Source organism: Paracoccidioides lutzii, assembly GCF_000150705.2.
Source record: "Paracoccidioides lutzii Pb01 unplaced genomic scaffold supercont2.10, whole genome shotgun sequence".
Taxonomy (NCBI): domain Eukaryota; kingdom Fungi; phylum Ascomycota; class Eurotiomycetes; order Onygenales; family Ajellomycetaceae; genus Paracoccidioides; species Paracoccidioides lutzii.
The window spans coordinates 32,790-53,418 of NW_015440956.1; the positions used below are offsets into that span (position 1 = coordinate 32,790).

Consider the following 20,629-nt stretch of genomic DNA (forward strand, 5'->3'; position numbering starts at 1 on the left):
CTGAATGTGGATACGCCATATGCTATATTCAGGCTTCATGGAAACACGTCCACGCTATCACAGATCGCTGTAAAAAAATATGCACCCTGCCGGCTTTTGGAACTCCTTCCAAAGGTTCACCATCCCCACTAAGATAGGCGGCATACAAGCCACCATGAACGCGATCTAGCCTCCACCGGGGCTCCAGTCGTTAATCCCGGGACCGACATTACACTTATCCATCGTCCGTTCTCACGCGCTGGCAAGCTGTTGAGGGGGATAAGTGTGCGTCGGGGTTGTGGAGCCTAGCTTGGAGTAACTAGTCAATGATGATGAGTTAGTCAAAAGTTCGCTCTCAGTCTTTCACAGCGTAGGTAACGTTGTAGTGATATCTGCAAGGAGGCATGAATATACCACTCAGATACGGAGTAATATTTCTCTTATTTCCTTCTTGGGAATAGTAGTGCCCTTAAAAGAATCATGCACCGGGACTGCTCAAACTCCCCTGCAGAATGAAGAACGCAAAAATGAAACAGGTAGTTCAATCACACAGAAAGAAAAGAAAATAGAAAAAGAAAAGAAATTTTAATAGGACTTCTTCCTACGCATGCAACCAAAAAAATCAAGAATATCAAGAAAAGATGACACCAGTTCGCTCATCCACACAAACGCAAGGAATGATCATACCATATAAATGCCATACGGATATCCTCCGTTTAAAAAAGAGAAAATTCCCTTCCTCAAACCAAAACAGAAAGTTAAATCCCCCTCTCCGCCTCAACCTCCAACCTCCTAACCGCTTTCTCAACCCTCTCCACTCTCCCCTCCCACTCTCCCCAAACCTCACTTCCCCCCACAACCCCAACCTCCACCCACCGCTTCGCCAACAACGCACTGCGCGCCCGCAGCTCTGCAATCTCAGCCGCTTGCTGCTCCTGCACGGCTGCTAGCCGGTCAAGGCGCGGTTGTAGCTCTATCAGGGATGCGGACAGGGCGGCGGGTGGGATAGGGAGGTCTTTGAGAGAGGTTAGGCGGGAGGCGGTTTCAGGGAAGGCGGAGGCGTAGGAGAGGATTATGGAGGTTAGGGCGGGGAGGGGAAGGGTTGTTGGGATGGATTGGGGGTTGGCGGAAGTCGAGGTCGACGTGGTGTCCGGGATGGATTGGAAAAGGTCTGGAAAGCGGGAGTCTGTATAATTGGAGGGGTTGGTTAGCTCTGCTTTCTTGATTGCGTAACGGGTGGATTTGAAAACGTAGATCAGGTATCAACGGCCGGACTGATATTGTAGACTCATTTGAAGGAAATTCGGAACTCGGAACCTACAAAGCGCTAAAACGTCCCTCACAGCTGGCACTGTTCTCGCCAACCCATTCAATTCATACTCCAACTCTGCCAGCCGTGTCGTCGCTGGTTTCCTGCAAGCACCGGATACAGTTGGTATCCGCGGCCGCTGGCCCGTCCAGCTCGCCTCGCCCGTCAGCAGGTACTCGATCCTGCGTAATCGTGATTCCAGTAGTTCAATTGTGTCTGCGGCCGTTTCTGTCGAGGCGGGGAGAGAGGTAGAAGATGCAGATGTTGGGTTCGACATTGGTGCGAATGCGTATTTGTTATGTGCTTGTTATAATAGAATGAGGATAGAGTAGGTCGAGAGTAACTCTGTATTTCCAGGCTTTCTAGGCTTGGTGATGTTACTATTCCTTGTTTCGGTTGTGAGTGGAAATGGTTCGTGATGAAGAAACCTGGGACGGCTTGAATTATGGATGGTTCTATTAATTGCGGCCCTGAAAAGTGTCTAATATGTCCCGATATGTCAGCCTTAATTTATTTAAAAGTTGTTTGTCAACGCCGCGGTGGTGGTATCCTGTTCCCTCGAGTTGGGAGAAATTACATTAGTAAATCCCAGCCAATAACAGACGAAGAATATTCAATGCAGTTCTGAAATAATAATACTTATAGATACGTAGCTGTGTTGTAAATATGTGATGTCCGTTGCATATATTTGGGGAGGAGATGAGGAAACAAGCCGCATCGTCATAAGTCGAGCAAACAGAGCAAACATCCAACAATCACAATCAGCCGTCAGGTAGTTAGTAAATAGGGGCATCAAACAAATTGCATGAAGCAGTGCAATTTCGGCCCAATAAAGATTAAGAATTACAACTGAGAAGGCTAATAACAATTTGAAAATCTATTATCCGATCCTATCCGATCCTATCTTAAAAATGAAAATTTTCCCGTCATTATTATGCTATTCCAGATCGGAACTATAGACGTGTAACTAACTAAACCTCGCAGCGACGCGAGGTATTGTTATATTTATCTACGTATGGCTTCGTACCCATGGAAGCACGGGGTATATAAATCCCCTTATCATCAATCAGGATGACGGATGCTAAACAGAGTAAACGACCCTTCATCTTGAGGCAGTACTCAAATCATTAAAAAAAGGTGTGGAAACAGATCCCGCGCAAGGAAATACCCATCCAACGCCCTCATCTCCCTTCTCGATCCCCGAATCCAACCAGCTATTCATTTCTAACACGATGAATCTGATCTGCCAAATTGAACACCTCTATATGAAATACCATGGACTTCCCGTCAACCTTCAATCCCGTCCTCGCGCCGCACTCTCGTCACTTTATTCTTACTCTAATAGTACCTTATCAGGATTGCTGTCATTGTTATCACCCTCCTTCCGAATTCCGTCCATAGGATCAGACGGTGGCATGGAAAAATTTACCCAGCTATTCCCATCACTGCCAACGCCCAATATGCCACGTCCACTGCCACTACCACCAGCCCGCTCCTGCATCTCCGGTCCCCTTTCCTCCTCACTCGGTGGTGTATCCGAAAACGAAGATACTTCATAGTCGAACACGTTCGTTGTGGGTAGTGCCGCGGATTTGGAAAGCATCCTTGTAGGATCGCGCTCATCGTATGACCCTTGTTTTTTACAGTTGCCTTGTTTAACTTCCACCTCCTCCGTCGACGACAATGACTTAGGCACACGTTCCATTTCCACATTTCTTACATCAATCTGTTGCGCTCCATCAATGACAATGTCATCTGACTGGCCGCCTAGAGGTTCGAGGTCAGACCATAAATTTTCGCTTGATGGTACAGTTTCATCCCCTTGCTCTATTCTCCGGGCAATTTCTTCTAACTCAGTTCCGAAGGCTTTGTTGTCAGCATCCACAAATGCCTGTAGTTCCGGTGGAAGGGGCTCCTCCTTAAAATTCACCGCATTTTCATTTGCATATACAAGAATCACAGAACGGGATTCATCCTTCGCAGCGCGTAGAACCTCTATTTCCCGGACAGGTCGCACCGAATAACCAGCCACATCAGCATTGGTTGGTAGGGGAACTCTCGGCCTCTTTTGTGGTTGGGCCTTGGCCGGATATTGTTGGGAGGAGGGTACTATGGGTGTCTGAGTCGCTTCTGCATGTCGAGCTTTGGCGTCATCGACGGAAAAGCTGATCCGCCACCACTGCCATGCATCAGGGGTTGGGTTTGTGGAGGTGGACTCATCTGTGTCGTCGACGAGCTTTTTGCAGCGTCTCAGTACATATGTGACATGTGGAAGCGTGCACACGCCTCGCAACGTGTATTTGTTATATGGTGGTTTCGTAGGATCGTCAGACGGAGTCGTAAGCTCCTTTGAATACCGTCTTAATGAAGCTAACGCCTCATATTTTCTCTCCTCCAGGCCTGTGTAGTTACGTTAGTAAAAACACAAAATGAGGTAGATCGTGGAAAGGAATTACGTACATTGTAGCTTCTCGTCGATTTTCTCTGTGAGGCCCCTCAACTCGTTCGCGAGATCTATGACAGCCTCATGCGATACGATAGTTTGATCTGGTGTATCTTCTGCGCCTTCGTGAGACCCATTGGCCAGGTTATTCCGCGAAGCAACCTGCAACGCATTGACAGCTAAATTAAAACTATTCTTGATGTGGGAGGTATAGTCGCCAATTCTCAAAGTTGAGAAGCGCTGCATTAAATCATGCAGTCTTTCAATCTCTATATAAGCCTCGATTCTCTTTTTTCGAATATCACGAGAGATATCCCTGCACGCCTCCATATACCGGTCGGGATACCACACCGCAGGGATTTTTACGTTAACGGATTTCTGATCTCCCGCAGCATCCAACCGTAGAGAGAACACTTCACCAATACGGTCAATCCATATATCATCAAGCTCTGATTCCATTGAATCATTCCACATCGACGTGTCCATGACATCGTATAACGTTTCTGCATACTCCGGATAAACAGAAAGCGTCAATGTGAGGAATTCCCTATCAATCGGTTCGTCGTTGATAGAAAATGGCCTCTTCGAAGCCATGGATGAGAATACAGTAGCCAGCTGGTTATCTGGGGTTGCTGTTACGGCAGATATTTGCCATGATTCCAAAAATTGGCCAATACTGTAATCATCGGAGTTGTCACTTCGAGAATAGTCAAGATTGGCTAGGATATCAGCGCTTCCAAATGCACGATGAGTTGAATCCAGAAATGCCATAAGCCTCTGTGTTTCAAGTAGAAGAACATTAGGTTCATCTTCATCCATGTACCCATCATCAGCTAGGGTTACTGAGGCTGGGAGGTTAATAGGCTGTCCATTCCACCACTGCGGGTCATTGCCATAGTCTCGGATGACTTTATCCCTAAGCAATAAAGCTTCTCTCGCCAGCGGGATTGCATGGAGAATAGTTACGAAGCCAGCGAGGTATTCCATATCGGCTGAAGGGCGAAGGAAAGCAGGCTCATCGTTTGCCCTCTTTCGCTCCTCCGGGTCTGGGTGGATGCACACGTCGCGAGCAGTAGTATCCAGCAACGTTAATGCCCAGGCTGTTTCCTCATAATGACTCTTGGTAGCAGGCCCAAAGCTGGTGTGATTCGTGTGGAGTTGAACTACACCAGTTTCCTGGCCGCCTTCGTCGATAGAAATATCGCCATTACCAGCAAATTCAGCGTTCAATGACAATGCTACTGCCCGCTGCAACTCATGCTCCTCCTGTTCCGCAAGAGACATACGCACAGTTGGGCCTGGTTCTCCTACATCTACAGGCGGGTCAACATGTGACAACTCCCAACACGGGAACGTAATATATGGCGTACTCACCATCAAGCCTATTTGTGGAGCCCCGGATCGGCTGGCCCAACTTAGCATCTTCTAGGTGGTCGTGAGAACCAATTCTCGACGGGGGACGTGAAGGAGCTGATCGGTATCCGACAGGGTGCACAGGATCGGCGTCAATTCTAAAGGCTAAATAAATAACATAACCATGTCAGCAGGCTCCTAACGTAACACTTTTGAAGGAATACAAGGACACTTGAGTCCTGGAAGATAGACGCTTGAACTCACAAGGTACATTTTGATTCTGGTATCCATATCGCTCCTGCTGACTAGAAGGTGGCATAGGCCATACCTGCATCTGAACCAGGGGATCAGTCAACGCATCATGCTCAATGCCCAACAGCAAGTGAAAAACATGGCACTGTGATTATGGCACTGGATCACTCACCTCAGCTTGCACGCTGCCAGGGTTTTCAAAGTAGGCATTGATAGCTCTATTGGAATCATGGTTATTTGCCTAGTAATTATTTTATCGCGGCGCAAAAACACCGTTAGCCATTATTGCTCAAACAGTAGACTGCAAGCTTCCAACCAAGGTTGCCATGGAAATTAAGACCTAAGAACCCGAGACTTTGTCGTACCTCAAGGAAAGCTATCGCCTGTTCCCGCGTGGCATTTGTGAAGGATATAAAGCTTTCGATGGCATCCGCAGACAGCTCGGAAGAAGCCATCTCGGTGATAATTTATTCGCACGATAGCTGAGACGGCTTGAGAGGGAGATAATCCTTGTGGATGGGATTTTGAAAGAGCTTGGTTGCACTGTTGCTTGCAGGCGGGAAAACAACAGCTGGCGTATGTGGCTGCAGTGCCCAGGACATGCGGGGGAGGTGCTTTACGACCAGAACAGCAACGTTCGACCTAACTAGTGCTTACTGGCTGGTTCACGCTGGCAGAAGATTGGGCTGGAGGTCCTCATACAACATAAGAGGCGAAAGCCGGAGTCCTGGGGGTTATTGGAAGAGTATATTCAGTCTGCAGTTGGAAGTGCTGTATCTGAATCGCCTGGTTTAAGGTTGGTGACTCTTGCCAAGCACGTATGATGAACTGCTGTTTAGGTGAAACAGCAAGCAATCATTAACTGCAGAGAGAAGCAGAAGTTCTACAATACACAGCTGAAGCACTGAGAAAATCATCAGGATCAAACTGCATGACATGAAGAATTTAGGACATTAATTTCATTTTTACAATACGAACTGCATCATCCCCATACAACCATTTATAAAAAGCCATCTCACCTCGCTGCGTGGACCTTTTTTGTCCTCCTCCTCCTCCCCAACTAAGTGCTCATCATTAAAGGCATGCATGCACAGTTGAACTTTAGTCCTCCACTCCAAGAGACTATCTCAGCGTATGTCAGGAGGTTCGCCGTCATTTTTGTCTAGAGGATGAGATGCGGTAAATCCGTCAACAATCCATGAGTTCCGTTACAGCTGGCGAATCCCTTCTATGTCCCTTGTCCCATCGTCAAGCCACAAACCATGATCTTCATGTCGGTGCCAGTTGCAGAGCCGTGTTGTCGCGATCCCGGACTGGTCGTCTGCACATTTTCTACTCTGGGCTTGTATCCTTCTAAAATTAGCCGGCATGTATCTACACATTATCGAAGTGGAGCGGAAGCGATAATTGAGCGTACATACTCTTTGTTCCATTCATTTTCGTTTATTGTGTCCAAATATTGTATTTGAACTGCAGCTGCCGACGGAATGTGATGTGAGCCGGTGGAAATCTTTTTCCTTAGAATGCAAGATCCAGTACGACTTCCATGACAGAGGCACATGTATGTGTTGGAAATGAGATCTTATTTGAGAGCTTGAATTCCCAGTGCGCGTTGAAGCAAGGGAGGTGCTGGTGACCTTGGAAAGTCAACCTCTGGGCGGCAGTAATAGGACTGGATGAACTCCTCAGCCCAGGAGATAGTTACATCCCTTGGGTTGTGCGGTTCATATATTACCTGGAGGAATGATTGTTTGGTATTCGTCCAGAATGCCGTTGTAAGAGAAATTGGGGATAGGCTGTTGAGGGTCAGGTTAAGGAACTTTGTTGCCTGGTGATTATTCACAACGGCATGCCACAGAAGGCTCATATACGCCTTTTTCTCAGTGATTGCTTGTAGCAACCTCTGAAAACCATTACTGTCGGTCGGGAGAAGTACTTTGCAAATATCCAAAGATAATTGCAGGGAATGCGCGGATCAAAGAACGTGCTACCCAGCAAAGAATCAGGGGCATCAGCTGTAGAGCCAGAGCTATACATTTATCTAGTGCCTCAAGAAGTCTCTGGAAAATAGAGCTTCTCCGCGCTGGGGGAACCACACAGTTAGAAACTATAGTCGGCGGACTCAGCTGAGGAGTGGGTACATTCCGCAACGTGAAAATCAAAAAGGTCACGAGTCCAGCAAGAAACTCCTTTTCTAGACTATTGGAGATACAGAAATCAAACAAGATATCAAAAGCAAGCGATGAATCTGGTGGAACTCGAACCATAGGACTGTCATGGTATTCTCCATTTTAACCAATATGACAATGAATGGCTTGGAAATTTTGTTTAGAAAACATACTTGTGCGTGGAATTCAACTTCTTCCCCTTCGGCATCAAAATCCACGGCGCACGGGATGTCCCGTTCACATTAACTGGCTTCACCACAGCTGGCCATCGACCGTGTATGACCAAGTCCAAAAATAGCCTTGAAGTTCTCCATAGCAGGCTTTGCTCACCAGCGGATTGAAGTATTTCAACCCAACGACAACAGATGATGTATGACCATGCAAGATCAATACTTGCAAAGTGACCTCTCTGATCTAGCGAGTCGGCGAGATGCCAGACGGAAGTATATCGCATGCCCAGGGCCGGCCAAATCCAAAATCCTGATAATAGTCTACATCCTTCAACTTTTGACCACAGGCGGGTCGCTTGTAGTCTCAATCTTGGGACATGAATGCAAGACAGGGAAATTTATTTCCCTCCGCCTTTGATGTCGACACCTTCTGGGGGTTTATGGAAATAGGGCGCGACATCTTTAACGTCTTTTAACATATCCAGAAAAGCATCCACAACGGAAAGGTTGGAAGTCCCATCTCTCGGCGTAGAGGACGTAGCACACCATATATCGTAAAGCTGGAAACACTGGTTGCGAAGGACAGATCCATCACCATAATGCCACTCCCCGATATCTTCCTCTTTTTGAGAATCAAAGTCAATATTGTCCTGCTCTTCTCCATCACCCATAGCGCAAATATACAGGGACGTCTGCGAGGGGCAGCTGAAGTCTGATCTTGGGATTGGTCTGTTTTGGTTCCAATCAAGACGAAGAACAACAACATAATAAACATTGGCAATTATTAGCTAGCCTATAATTGCACTGTTGGAAATATATAAGTTTCTGCGATGCATTGCTCTCAATATATCATGGATGCAAAAACACCAATGCAAGGAATTTGACACTTTAAGCAAATCTTTGAAGTTATAACTAATCAATACTCATGGGTTTATGGAATTGAGATCGGCTATTATTAGTTTACTAACTAATCACAAATAACTAACTAGTTAAATAATCGCTGAAATTTGTTTGGCTGGCGGCCCCTGTACATTCCATTGATTGAGCTCATTGAGCTCAGCACAAGTCATGGACCAAGCTGAAACTTGGATTCTTGTTGTGCCTGTGCCATACTTTATTGCGCGCTGCTTCTCCACAACTCCAACCAGCCAACAAGAACTCCGCAATAACAAGAGACACTCCAGGCACTACGGGTAAGCTTCCAGAGACACAATTACCGGGCCAACAAGGGCCAAAAGGTATGCGAATCGGCGGGACATCGCTGTGCCTCAACAAGCGCTGAAATGAGCTGCGAGCCGAAGACGCCAACACTCTTCAGCGGGTTTTGTGCCGGCATGCCTTAAACAAATCTCTCCTTCATCATAAATTGTTTTGACACCTCTTGGACTGTCTTTGTCTTTTATATCAAAAGGGAAGGCCATTTCTTCTGCTTTAACATCTAGGCTCACCATTTTCTACCTCAAAAGACCGCTTCAAGCTTTCCCTTGCTACCTGAGGCCGAGCTGCACAACATAGTTACCACAACACCGCCAACCCACCATTGCAAGCTCATCATTCCCCCGCATTTTTGCTCTCGCTAGGGGAAACATCAACCTCCAAACTCCAATTCCGAGTATGACATAACATTATACCTTGTTTACTTAATAGAGCATACGATTCAGAATACCTGTTCAATATTTTTCAGCTATGCGGGGGTCTCAGATTTGGCGGGTGTCTTGCAAGGCAAGGTCGATAATAGCGACCTTGAGGGTTAGAGGGTCTTTTCCGCTGCTTCAAAGGCGATCGCTTCTGACAATGAGCCATGCAAAAGGTCCAACAGAGGTTAGTGGGGCTATTTGTAGCTGTTAAATGTATATACATAGATAACATTTCAGGCCCCATTCTATTCAATATCTGTCTCTGAAATACTTGGAAGTTTTACCTGCTAACATCGACTCGTGGCTGCTTTTGGCATGCGCTTCCATCCATGATTAGCCCCCTTTATTCGAGCAAACCGTTGGAGAACATTTCGCAAACATCGTGTCCAAATATGGTGACCGAACAGCGTGCGTGCATCCACCTTTTCCCGCCGCCGGGCGAAATTTTATGCTGACTGAGCGCCTATCAGTGTCGTGTCGAGGCATCAGGGGCAACGACTGACATACGAAGAATTGGACCAGAAGAGCAATGAGCTAGCTCGCGGATTAGCTGCAGGTGGGCTTGTTAAAGGTGATCGAGTGGCCGTTTCATTGGGGAATTCTATTGAATATGCAATTGTAAGCTATGATATGGAAATGGATATCGCCTCCCCCCACCCCTTGGGAATTGTGTCAGAGCTCCTGGTAGACGATTTTCATGTTCAAACACCTACTGAATTTAACGCCTAGGTAACATATGCCTTGTTCAAACTTGGAGTGATTCTGGTAAGTTAAAATTTTTACTTCAAACAAGGGAATTATATCCATGTATTAACCCATTCACACACTCTCCCAGGTCCCATTGAACCCATCATTTAATGTTAACCAGATAGTCGCTGCACTCAGCCATCTGGAAGCTTCCCAGTTGATTATGAGTACAGAGGTAAACCTACCGCGTCGAGAACCTCGCTCAACTGTCCCACTGCTTCAACAAATAGTTCCCGACCTCCTCAGCCCGAAGCTCCAGTCTCACACCATCCCTTCTCTAAAAAGAATCATTCTTGTCAGCAATGACGATGGCCGCGTTGACACAACTTCGCTTAACTGCACAACTCACTTCTCCTCCCTAATATCGAACCTCGCGCAAGATATGCGTCCCTTGCCACCGCAGGGCCTCTCGCCAAATGACGTCGTAAACATACAATTTACATCAGGCACCACCTCCATGCCAAAGGCTGCCTGCCTAACTCATCGATCAATTCTTAACAATGGGGTTCAAATCGGGGACCGCATGCTATTCACTCCGAATGATATTGTCTGTTGTCCTCCACCTTTATTCCATTGCTTCGGGTGTATCTTGGGGTACATGGCAACTGCAACACACGGCTCAGCAATTGTATTCCCCGCCGAATCCTTCAATGCCATCGCAACCCTCAAAGCTGTCCAGGAAGAGAAATGCACAGCTCTCTATGGAGTGCCCACGATGTTTGTTGAAGAATTGGAGCTTCTGGAGGATGGGAAAGTGCCCCATGAAGGATTCCAATATCTACGAACGGGGATTGCAGCTGGCAGCAGCGTTCCAGCAGAATTGATGAAAAAGCTCCATAAGACGCTGAATCTAACGGAACTAACCATCTGCTATGGCATGACGGAAACTAGCCCGGTTTCAGCGATGACGACAACGCATGATCCTATTGAAAAGAGAATTACATCCGTTGGACGTCTCATGCCTCACGTGGAAGCGAAGGTGGTTGACCCGTACGATAGAAGCAAGATACTTCCTGTGGATACCAAGGGTGAACTCGTAGTGAGCGGCTATCTGGTTATGAAAGAATACTGGGGTGCTCCCGAACGCACGGCGGAGGTGATGGTGAAAGATGAGGAAGGGAAAGTCTGGATGCATGTAAGTCTTCGCACAACGCTTACTCGATTGGTCGCGGGATATTACGACAGCCGTTTCACGATTGACTAATATGTTCCTCATTGTGTATTGGATATAGACTGGTGACGAAGCTACGATATCAGCAGACGGATACATAACCATCACCGGCCGGATAAAGGATATTATCATTCGTGGGGGTGAAAATATCCATCCATTAGAAATTGAAAACTGTCTTTTTGCTCATCCTGGTGTGTCGAATGTGGCTGTTGTCGGAGTTCCTGATGAAAGATACGGAGAGGCTGTGGCAGCCTTTGTGGTTCCCCGAGAAGAAGTCGAGGAGATGATCACTGCAGAACAAATCAGGGTGTGGGTGAGGGAAAAACTGAGCCACCATCTAGGTAAGATTTTATCTCCATTTTCCTCTCTTTCTTTGTTTCTTTTTTATAGTGCTCGCTTGGAACCTGCAACATCCTATGATGTCATCTCGTTTCATTTTGAAGAGGCTTTGGACACCTGAATCCTCGAACCTCCTTCTCCTCGTCGATATCAACCATTCAATATGCGCCAAGTATCCAAGACACGGATCACCCGCATGCTTGTCATGCTTGTTTTTGCACCATTTTCTTGTCTCTGCTTTCATCCCCCCCAAATCCATGGTCGTGGCCCCGCTCGGGCCCATGAGTGCGCTACACGAGGTCTCCACGCCACAAAAGCATCTTCCACCTCTTCAGATGAGCTCCAAACCAACCCTCACGGACCATCTTTCGTATTTGGCGAAAGGATCCCCCCATTGGTTCGTTTTTTTGTATATTTTTTTGAATCTCTGCATTTTTCCACATCTCTTGGCTGCTGCACTGTCCACCGCAATGGGGTTTCACTGTTTTGGCCTTAAGTCTCTCGACTGCAGGCGACTTCATCAACTCAGGGATATCTCCTGATTCTGAAAAAAAAAAAAAAAAAAAAAAAAAAACCTGCTGTTGCTTATTCTGTTGGTGGTCAAGGGGGGTTTCATACTCACCTTCCGTCACAAAAATATCCCTCATACAACGCTCTGTCCGACCATTCTGGCCCATTTTAGCGGTAAATTTTTTCTCTTCCCCTACCTCCCTAAACCCTTCTGCCAATGAATAGTGGTTTACTCGAAACCAAAATCATGAGTCGTCTGACTTGGTTTCTATTGCTTCTGCTCCAATTTGGAGTCGTTGCACAACCCAATTATATCAGCCAGTTTCGATTGCACCTTGACATTGTTTCCCCTCCCTTTATTCAAATGTTGTAATTGAAAATTTCTCCCCCTTTTTTTTCGTTTCTTTAACGCTGCCTTAAGAGTTTGCACCTGTTCCTCCATCCATCCCCACACATGTATTATACCCTAAGGGACTCGGTGAATTTATCTGCATCAGACACCAGCCAGATATCCGCAAGTTAAGCCCTGTTATAGTTAGCAAGGTTTAATTCCTGCGGTTCGCCTGTTCTCACACTGCATATTTGCCCAACCTCTCCCCCTTTTAAGGAACAACATCGCGTTAAGCGACGAACATCTCACTTTTCGACGTCCAATTCCTGAACCCATCCTCATGCATATTCCCCAACTCACTAGATCCCTATGAGCTTTGATAAAGGCATTTAATGGGGTGTCAAGGAAATGGACCAAGCTAGTTCTTAACACCGTCTTACGTATTTTCTACACAGTTCCGAAACACGTATTCTTCATGCAAGATTCGTCCGACTTCCCCAAGACCGCGAGCGGGAAGATCCAGAAATTCAAGCTTCGTGAACAGGCTCTCGTTTTACTAGAGGGCGAGGAATGAGTGAAGGGTTGGATTTAGAAGGGTGGGGAAGCTCTGGATCATTCCGTGAGACGAGATGACTCCGCTTGACCTTGTGTACAGCACATTTTGTATTTGCGACAAAACGTGGTGTGTGTGTGTGTGAAGTTTCGATGATGGCCGGTTTATTGAAATAGGATGTATGTATGTGTGTCCAAGATTCTACCTTCATTGTCTTTAGTTGTTTAGATACCTAATTGCCTGGGCACCTACTTAGGCCTTAATACCATTTTACATTTCATGGTTACTTTAACGTTTCTTCCTTCTCCTTGTCAATCTCTCACTCAATGAGTACCTAAACACCCCCCTTTGATGTAATGCTGCGTCATCCTCAAAGAGACAAGCACATATCGTATCTTGAAAAGCACAAAGTGATTGGCACGATGTGGAGAGATGGAATTGGGCGTGATGTGGCAATAAAGCAAGCATAGCAGGCAATTGACCCCGTTTTTGCTAGAGCAACGGGCTTAGATAGTTACAGAGGAGAATTGGGAGGGACCCGGGAAGGAAACAAAAGACCCCTTGGTAGGTTGGAAGACGAAGACAAGCATACATGATCATAGTCTGGGTTGGCTGGTGGCTTCCTTCTCTCGCCCTTTCCATCGTGAAAAAAAACTTCATGTCCATAATCACCGCCACGACGTGCACAGGGGTCATTATGAAGCACATTCCTCGCTCTCGTCTCGCGTTGTTTTCGCCACAATTGAAGACCAGACACACATATTGAAGATTGTTCTGGGGGGTTTTCCTTTCTTTTCCGGGTGCGGAAAACAAGCATTTCTAAGCTTTTCAGCCAAGTGAAAAGAAGGGGGAAAATGCGGAAAGGATGGCCTCACGGGATGCATTACTGTTCAACATCCTTCTACTCCGTCCAATTCAAAGCCAGTGTCTCAGGTGCGATTTCATGACCCGGGTGGCGGATAGGTCAAAAAACATCAACCATTTCTGCAAAGTTAGTCGTATGGAGCTGCGATTGCGGAAGCTAAAAAGCCATGAACCCAGATAGAGTGTTAATTATAGAAAAAAAGAAGATAAATGAGTTCATGCGCAGCAAGGTGATTTATAATTGCTTCGCCTCCTACTAAACACACACCCCAGTCAGTCCAACCACAGACGACCTTCAGGAGAATCTCTATAGCTTTTAACTAGCCATCCGTGAAGCGATCAAACAAAAACGCCATGTCGTGATTAAAATCAGGGTCACCATCTCAAAGTGTTAAACTAATCCACCCTCGTACAATGAGGTGAGCGAGGCGAGGCGTGTATGCGGGGCTCAATAAACTCCGACACATTTTGCACGTTGTCGGAACGCCGCATATACATACATCCATTCCATACATACATATAAATACATACAAACATACATACATACACATGGCGTTTTCTCCTGCTTGCTCTGGACCCATGTATTTTAGGTATAAGGATGCCTCGTATGTGACATTTCGCCCGCCATCTGTGGGGAAAAAGGGAGTGCCTCAAGTCTGGAACAAGAGTCTAGGGGCCAATGCTTTAACTTCAGACATCCTCATGGGCCCTCGTGTCATGTTCAAAAGATTTTCTAAACTTGGGAAAGGCTGAGGCTGATGGGATATATATATATATATATATATTTTAATGTCAAAGTCCCAACCTTTAGAAGTGCCAATTGGAAATATAGTTATATGAAAATTGAAAAATTTAAAAATAAAAATACAACTAAAATTGGCTGACGGAAAAAAAAGTATATAACAGGGACCTTGAATTAAATTTGTTTTTTTTTTTTTTTTTTTTTTTTTTTTTTTTTGAAGTCGTGTCCTCGCCATCAATTATTCCCCGACTTTCCGTGCCGCCGCGTTAGCGAACTCGGCGGGTCAAGATAATAAATCATCGCACCAAACAAATGCCACCGGTGACATCATCCCAGAAATCCCGGGCGGAATGCCCACCTTCAGAAGGGTGGCATGGATTTTTGTCCGTTTTGGAGGATCCCGAGTCTCTTGCCAATTTGCAGGGGGGTTTAGTTTTACTTCGCTCAGATGCGAAAGGCACGGTAAGCACAGGCAGCAATTCATTTGAGCAGAAATTGGTTCAGGGGTTTGGTGGGTGGTTTTAAGTGTTTACGGTAGATCGGCTAAAAAGCCCACTTGGCCAGGGAGGAGAGCTCATATTCCTCATATCCATAGGGCTAAGGTTGGAGGGATTTTGCGACCGCTGCATCGCGGCATGGGCATGTTGCATTCATAAAGGCTATATATATTATCTGGGGCAGTTAATCTGCCGTTTCCATACGACGAACGGATACGACGAAGGCACTCGCTCAAATTTATGGGGTTCATCGCAGTGGCTCCCCAACGGGAATGTCCGTATGTGAACTGGATATTTATTTAGGGTGCTGGTGTGCGGGTAAGTTATTTAAGAAAGAGAGAGATCCATAAATAATGGCGAGCAGGGATGAACAATGAAGCCCGTGCCCGCGCGGTGTGTTCTCGTTGCTTGCTGGTTGCTCTGGGCTATTAATAACGTCGCGCAATTTGCCGCCCACGTGCCCCCTTGCCTGTTCCAGACTAATAATCTCTTCAAGACACCCCGCTATTTTATTGCTGTATAAATATCGCTCATACAAATAAATGGAATTGGAACCGCGCTCATTAGTTATAGGAGAAACGAAAACATTTTATATAAAATCAGAATTAACTACGTCTTTACGGGGTCTCAAATTATATCAATGCCTTCATATCTCCGGACGATCTTGCCCGGCATGTCGATAACTACAGCCAACCCCTCACCCCGAACACCAGTCTGCTTTGATAGTTGAATGAGAACCATCTGGAAAAACCTCCAGAGTTAATCCTGCATTATTCAGGTTCTGGTGATTCGAAGTCTTTTTGTTAATAGCCAATAAATAGCTGTTGGCCTGATTATCCAACTTAGGCATGTATGTACATGTGTGTGCGTATTATTTTCGTCTCTGTAAGGATCGAGACCCTCGCCAGCAAAGATCCGATAATCAGGTGAATTGTCCCAAGTGCCCTTCCCTTGCAGTTATGCGTCTGGGGAACTGGGAATCTGGAACGGGGCAAGGGGGGCGTTGTCGGAGAGAAGACGGACCGTGTTTGTATGGACCGTGCATGCAACAGTATCGACACTATCATGTCGAGCATGGAGTGCGGAGTAGCTCCTGTCAACATAACTTGGTGAACGGTTGTGTTTCTATCAATTCAATATATTATCCTCACTACTTGTCAGGCGATTGATGCGTTGTGCTAGGAGGCAGAGGTGTGGGATAAATTAATCCTCCCCCCCGGTTTACCTCCATAGAGTTAGTTGCATCATAATTTGATATTCAATGGAAGGTATGGGAAAACAACCATCCATTGGAATGGATGCAAGATATATTCTCCGCATGTATTCTCCGTATGCATGGAATGGAAAATCCAGGGCGAGGAATCCCAGTAATGTCATGTATGTAATATCATCCCGGCATTGTTTGACCCTTTGACCTAAGACCAATAAACCATGGGTAGTAAATTATCCATTTTTCAGAAAAAGAGGATCAAAACTATCCAGTTCATCATCCTCCGGTTTCTCCCTCAATACGAAAGAAGGAAAAAAAAAAAAAAAAAAAAAAAAGGACCCATAAACGACCTCCACACCCTCCATCCTTTTCCTGGGGAGGTGTTCCATTTCTCTCCGTTCCCCCTCACTCCCGTTTCTCCACACTCCAACAGACGTCACTCCAACCCCACGCCAGAAGGGGAACCGACGCTTAGCTCGGGTGTTGGGGTGTTGGAAAGAAGTAATCCCATGCGAAGTCCTGCGTATGAGGAAAAAATGCCAAGCAAGCGAAGCTGATTATTTACATGAAGTCACGCAGGAGGCGACATTGATTGGCAAGGGGGAACCGACCCTGGGCGCCTGGCTGGATCCAGTTTCCGATCATCGTCCTCTAATCAATCATCAATCACGCGTTCCTGTTGGGATTTTATTGGAAGAAGTTTTGAACAAGTTCCATTGCAAGAACTAGCTGAACTGATGGAATTATTTTGCCCTGAGAAAACAAAAATTGTTGAAAAAAAACTGAATTTTCATGGTCAATAATGTGTATACCTTGGGTAATCAGACCAATTCCCCCATGGGGAATAGAAAGAGGTGGGGGTAGTGGAGAGATATAGGCCATGATTTTCCACTGTGGATGGAGTGTTTCGTTTTAACAAGACGCGTCGAGCAAGTACACCTATTCATATAACTCCATATGTTGGAAGTGATGTGCATGGGAACATTTAAAATGTAGTAGTGAAAAAAGGTTCCTCGATGGTTTTCTTATGGACGTTGCGTCTTTGCTGTACGTGGCAATGCTACGGTGAGAGCGGCTAGTTCAGTGGGGTTGGTTTTTCGTGTCTTTCATTTGTCTCTACCCTCAAAAAGGGTAGTGTTTTATTCATCCGCAACTCGATTCATACAGCGCTATTATTGTTGGATGGTTACATGAAAAGAAAATTCAATCGCATTCATCGCTACCTTTCCATCATGTTGTAATCGTGGAAGTAGTGCTCCGTAGTGGTTCATTTTCAACAACGACATCAACGACAACAACAACAATGACAAGCACTCCCGCGGAGAACGATTTGAATACGACCCATGGTATAGGGATCATAGGCTAAGAAAAACCAAGCCCAACCACCCCAGCTCATCATCTGGGTTGCTTTTGCGTTTTTGTTCTTGTATTCCCACATGGTTGGGTTTAAGCTGAAGTAGACTCAAATCCACCGACCTCGTGCGAAGACAGGGCAATGCTATTGGTATTTTGTATTGTGAGTGATATGTATGCATTAACTACTCGACGAAGGAGTTTCTTCTCTTATTTTTCCCTTTTTTGTTAAGTTCCCACCGGGGACTCGGGATGGGCGGTTAGTTAAAACTTGTCGGTTAACCTTGGGGCTCAGTCCTCGATAACTCCGCAAGTTGACCCGAGGAACCGAACAAACCCACCTTTGCCAGAAATCTACGGAGTATGACTGTACCAAGGAGATGGTTATCAAGCTGTGTTCGAATCGGCTGTTTCGGATTAATTTTTTTTTTTTTTTTTTTTTTTTTTAAAAAAAAAAAGGCTTGTTACTTACACTTCGATTTTTGCCATGTTTGAAATGAACCAAGCTCAACGAGAGGTTTGCTGGATAGGATCGGGGTTCCAGAGTGATCCTTGGACATTCCCCCCCGGTCCGCACAAGCTTCTTGTTTCGTGCATGGCTAATAGTCTGGGAGGGTCTTCTGATTGCAGAGATGTGGCGACAGCAGGAGCGTTCCGGAATATTTAATGAGCATAGTTTTGGAGGGCCTTTGGGGTCAGAGAGTATAATTTTCAGTACCAGCGCGTATTGATACGGAAAGATACAGTTAAAGGATTACATTTCGTAACTAATTCTCGGCACACATTTTTCCGGCAAAGTGCGGGATAAATGGGTTTGGTTTTTTTAAAAAATGTTGAACGTAGTTTTAAATCTCAGCCAGAGAAAAACCCTAGACTGGATTCTATGAATGCCCTAAAATCATGACACTGCTCATTTATAACTACATATTAAGTCATACCTCACACATTATCTCACACATCTCTATAAGCTCTAGATGACGGTGATTTTTTCCTTATATTTCTCAAGGTCCTTACTCCTTCACTAACCCTAACCCTAATCCTAACCTAATCCTAATCCTATCTGTCCTTAATTAACCCTTGGTGTTGAACGGCGGAAGGTTGAAAGGTGTATTAATAATGTGTGGGGTTGGAAAGACGGCCCAACTATTAAACCACGTTCAACTGCATAACCCCGGAAAAATGTTGAGTTTATCAGCGACAAAGCAGGAGGAAGCAAAGTCGAAGCAACGGCAAAGTTCGAACCCCATTGCCCGTGAACCTTGGGAATTCCAGAAAAGCTAAAGAAGGAACCAATGACCCAATCAGAACAAGCCAAACCAAAAAAAGCGGGTTGAACGGTTTAGCACCCTTGGATTTAGCTTTATTGCAGAGCCAAAACGCACTTCTTGACACATTTTTAGTATTTCTGTAAATACTCTTTCTATTTTTACAATACCGAAAATAATGCATTGCCCCGTTGCATAATCATATTACTTTGAAGCATCTATTACCTATCAGAGCAACTAATACTCCACGCTTTCCACCCAAAACTCCCACTGCCGTCGAGCATGGACGTGCAGCGCATCACTGACACACGTTATTAACATGCTTGTGTTTGATCATAATTGATGATGCACCGAAAGATGACGCCAAAGAAAGGACGGTAAATTACCAACCAAAAGAAAGAATTTCCCTCTTCTCTGTCAAGTTTCCAAGCTTTTTCTGCCTGAGCATTTCAAACGAATTTGCGCGTAATAAATATAGGCATCTCTTTGGGTCCGCGCAGCAACGGCGCCAAGACTAAATGGGGGGACAATGAATGAGCGGGAAAATGAGCGGGGAGGGTGGAAGATATTCATAAAATAAATTATAAAGCTGGGCGGGGGATGCTACGGGGCACAAAAGCCAAGAGGGATGTGGGTATGTATGGATGGATGTACGTGGGAATGGATCCTTTGCTTCTTTACCCTGTATTATCGTGAGCTTGGCCCGAGACGTCGGCTTTGGATATGATGTGCTTTTCTTGGCCCGCTCCTGGGTGGCATTCGTATGATAACTAGATAGATGGTTCCAATAATAAATATGTTTCACTAGTAATAACCCCTCCTCACCGAACATAGTAAAGTCAAGATTGGATGATGTGATGATATTGTAGGGAGGGCTGAAAATATGAGAATGGTCGTGAAAATTCTGATATCAGTAGCAACAGGTTGATATCATCCGCCGGCATAGCGTTAGGTGCTTTATCCATGGATCTTTAATAAAAATTTGGCCAGGGAGGTGGGAAGGGGTGCTGCACAGTTTAAGCGTGTAACTTGGACAATCTCTCTGAAAGCTAGTTCCAGAATGATTTCCACTCTTCCCCAACATATCCCAATCAGGTGCAATGTATGTTTACACCTGGGCCATCTTCTTGACCATCCCACGCAAGGTTCCCCTCATCCCATCCATCTACTTGTCTCCTTGAACAACACAACAAGAATAAGGCGCAAGATCTTGAATCTTATTGTTTCATTGCCCAGACCAGCCCGGTTTATCCCCGCACCCATATTGTATCGTAGCAACATTCTCCCCGAACTTGACAATCATAGAAAGAAATGGTTATCTTTCCCTTTCTGGAACACATCCAGCCCAGGAAAAATAAAATAAAATAAAAACAAAAGAAAAACAGGGTCTTTGCCGCTCGTGCCGCGGCATACTGCAGACAAGATTGTTCTTGATTCCATATTGGAAATTCTCCAGGTGGTGGCCCTTGCGCCTGAAGCCGAAGGGTATGGTTGACGTCTCCGATCAGATCATTAAGGGGCCAACTTAATCATAACTTCTCCACATGGAACCATAGATTGTGGCAATGAGAGGAGAGGAGACGTGGAGAATATTAAGAACGGGCCCCATGAAATACCACTATTGGGTTAAAGCAGAGAACGACCCCCTGCAAAATAACTAGTTGAGGATCAACGGTTGCGTCCAAATTCAATGGATCGCAAACAATACCCAATATAGTTTTAAAAGGTCTTCAGCC

General features: G+C 45.6%; 5 protein-coding genes across 5 annotated transcripts; 2 read left to right on the top strand and 3 right to left on the bottom strand.

The window, feature by feature from the left end:
* Positions 1 to 737: 737 nt before the first annotated feature.
* PAAG_04027 (hypothetical protein) lies at positions 738 to 1,565 on the bottom strand (the record flags this gene model as incomplete). Its single annotated transcript, XM_002793709.2, has 2 exons — positions 738 to 1,165; positions 1,301 to 1,565. The coding sequence occupies 2 exons, from the start codon at positions 1,563 to 1,565 to the stop codon at positions 738 to 740; spliced, it is 693 nt and encodes a 230-aa protein (XP_002793755.1).
* Positions 1,566 to 2,621: 1,056 nt separating this feature from the next.
* On the bottom strand, positions 2,622 to 5,791 carry PAAG_04028 (ubiquitin interaction motif protein; the record flags this gene model as incomplete). The annotated part of the gene is made up of 6 exons (XM_002793710.2): positions 2,622 to 3,688; positions 3,749 to 5,044; positions 5,106 to 5,249; positions 5,349 to 5,412; positions 5,509 to 5,577; positions 5,702 to 5,791. 6 exons carry the CDS (start codon positions 5,789 to 5,791, stop codon positions 2,622 to 2,624), a joined length of 2,730 nt encoding a protein of 909 aa, XP_002793756.1.
* A 2,281-nt stretch (positions 5,792 to 8,072) lies between these two features.
* On the bottom strand, positions 8,073 to 9,010 carry PAAG_04029 (hypothetical protein; the record flags this gene model as incomplete). Its single annotated transcript, XM_002793711.2, has 2 exons — positions 8,073 to 8,403; positions 8,892 to 9,010. 2 exons carry the CDS (start codon positions 9,008 to 9,010, stop codon positions 8,073 to 8,075), a joined length of 450 nt encoding a protein of 149 aa, XP_002793757.2.
* A 458-nt stretch (positions 9,011 to 9,468) lies between these two features.
* On the top strand, positions 9,469 to 12,983 carry PAAG_04030 (short-chain-fatty-acid-CoA ligase; the record flags this gene model as incomplete). The annotated part of the gene is made up of 7 exons (XM_015845138.1): positions 9,469 to 9,495; positions 9,649 to 9,719; positions 9,782 to 9,929; positions 10,041 to 10,076; positions 10,147 to 11,193; positions 11,291 to 11,570; positions 12,865 to 12,983. 7 exons carry the CDS (start codon positions 9,469 to 9,471, stop codon positions 12,981 to 12,983), a joined length of 1,728 nt encoding a protein of 575 aa, XP_015699364.1.
* Positions 12,984 to 14,880: 1,897 nt separating this feature from the next.
* Positions 14,881 to 15,351, top strand: PAAG_11790 (hypothetical protein; the record flags this gene model as incomplete). The annotated part of the gene is made up of 2 exons (XM_015847373.1): positions 14,881 to 15,079; positions 15,164 to 15,351. 2 exons carry the CDS (start codon positions 14,881 to 14,883, stop codon positions 15,349 to 15,351), a joined length of 387 nt encoding a protein of 128 aa, XP_015702965.1.
* Positions 15,352 to 20,629: the final 5,278 nt, after the last annotated feature.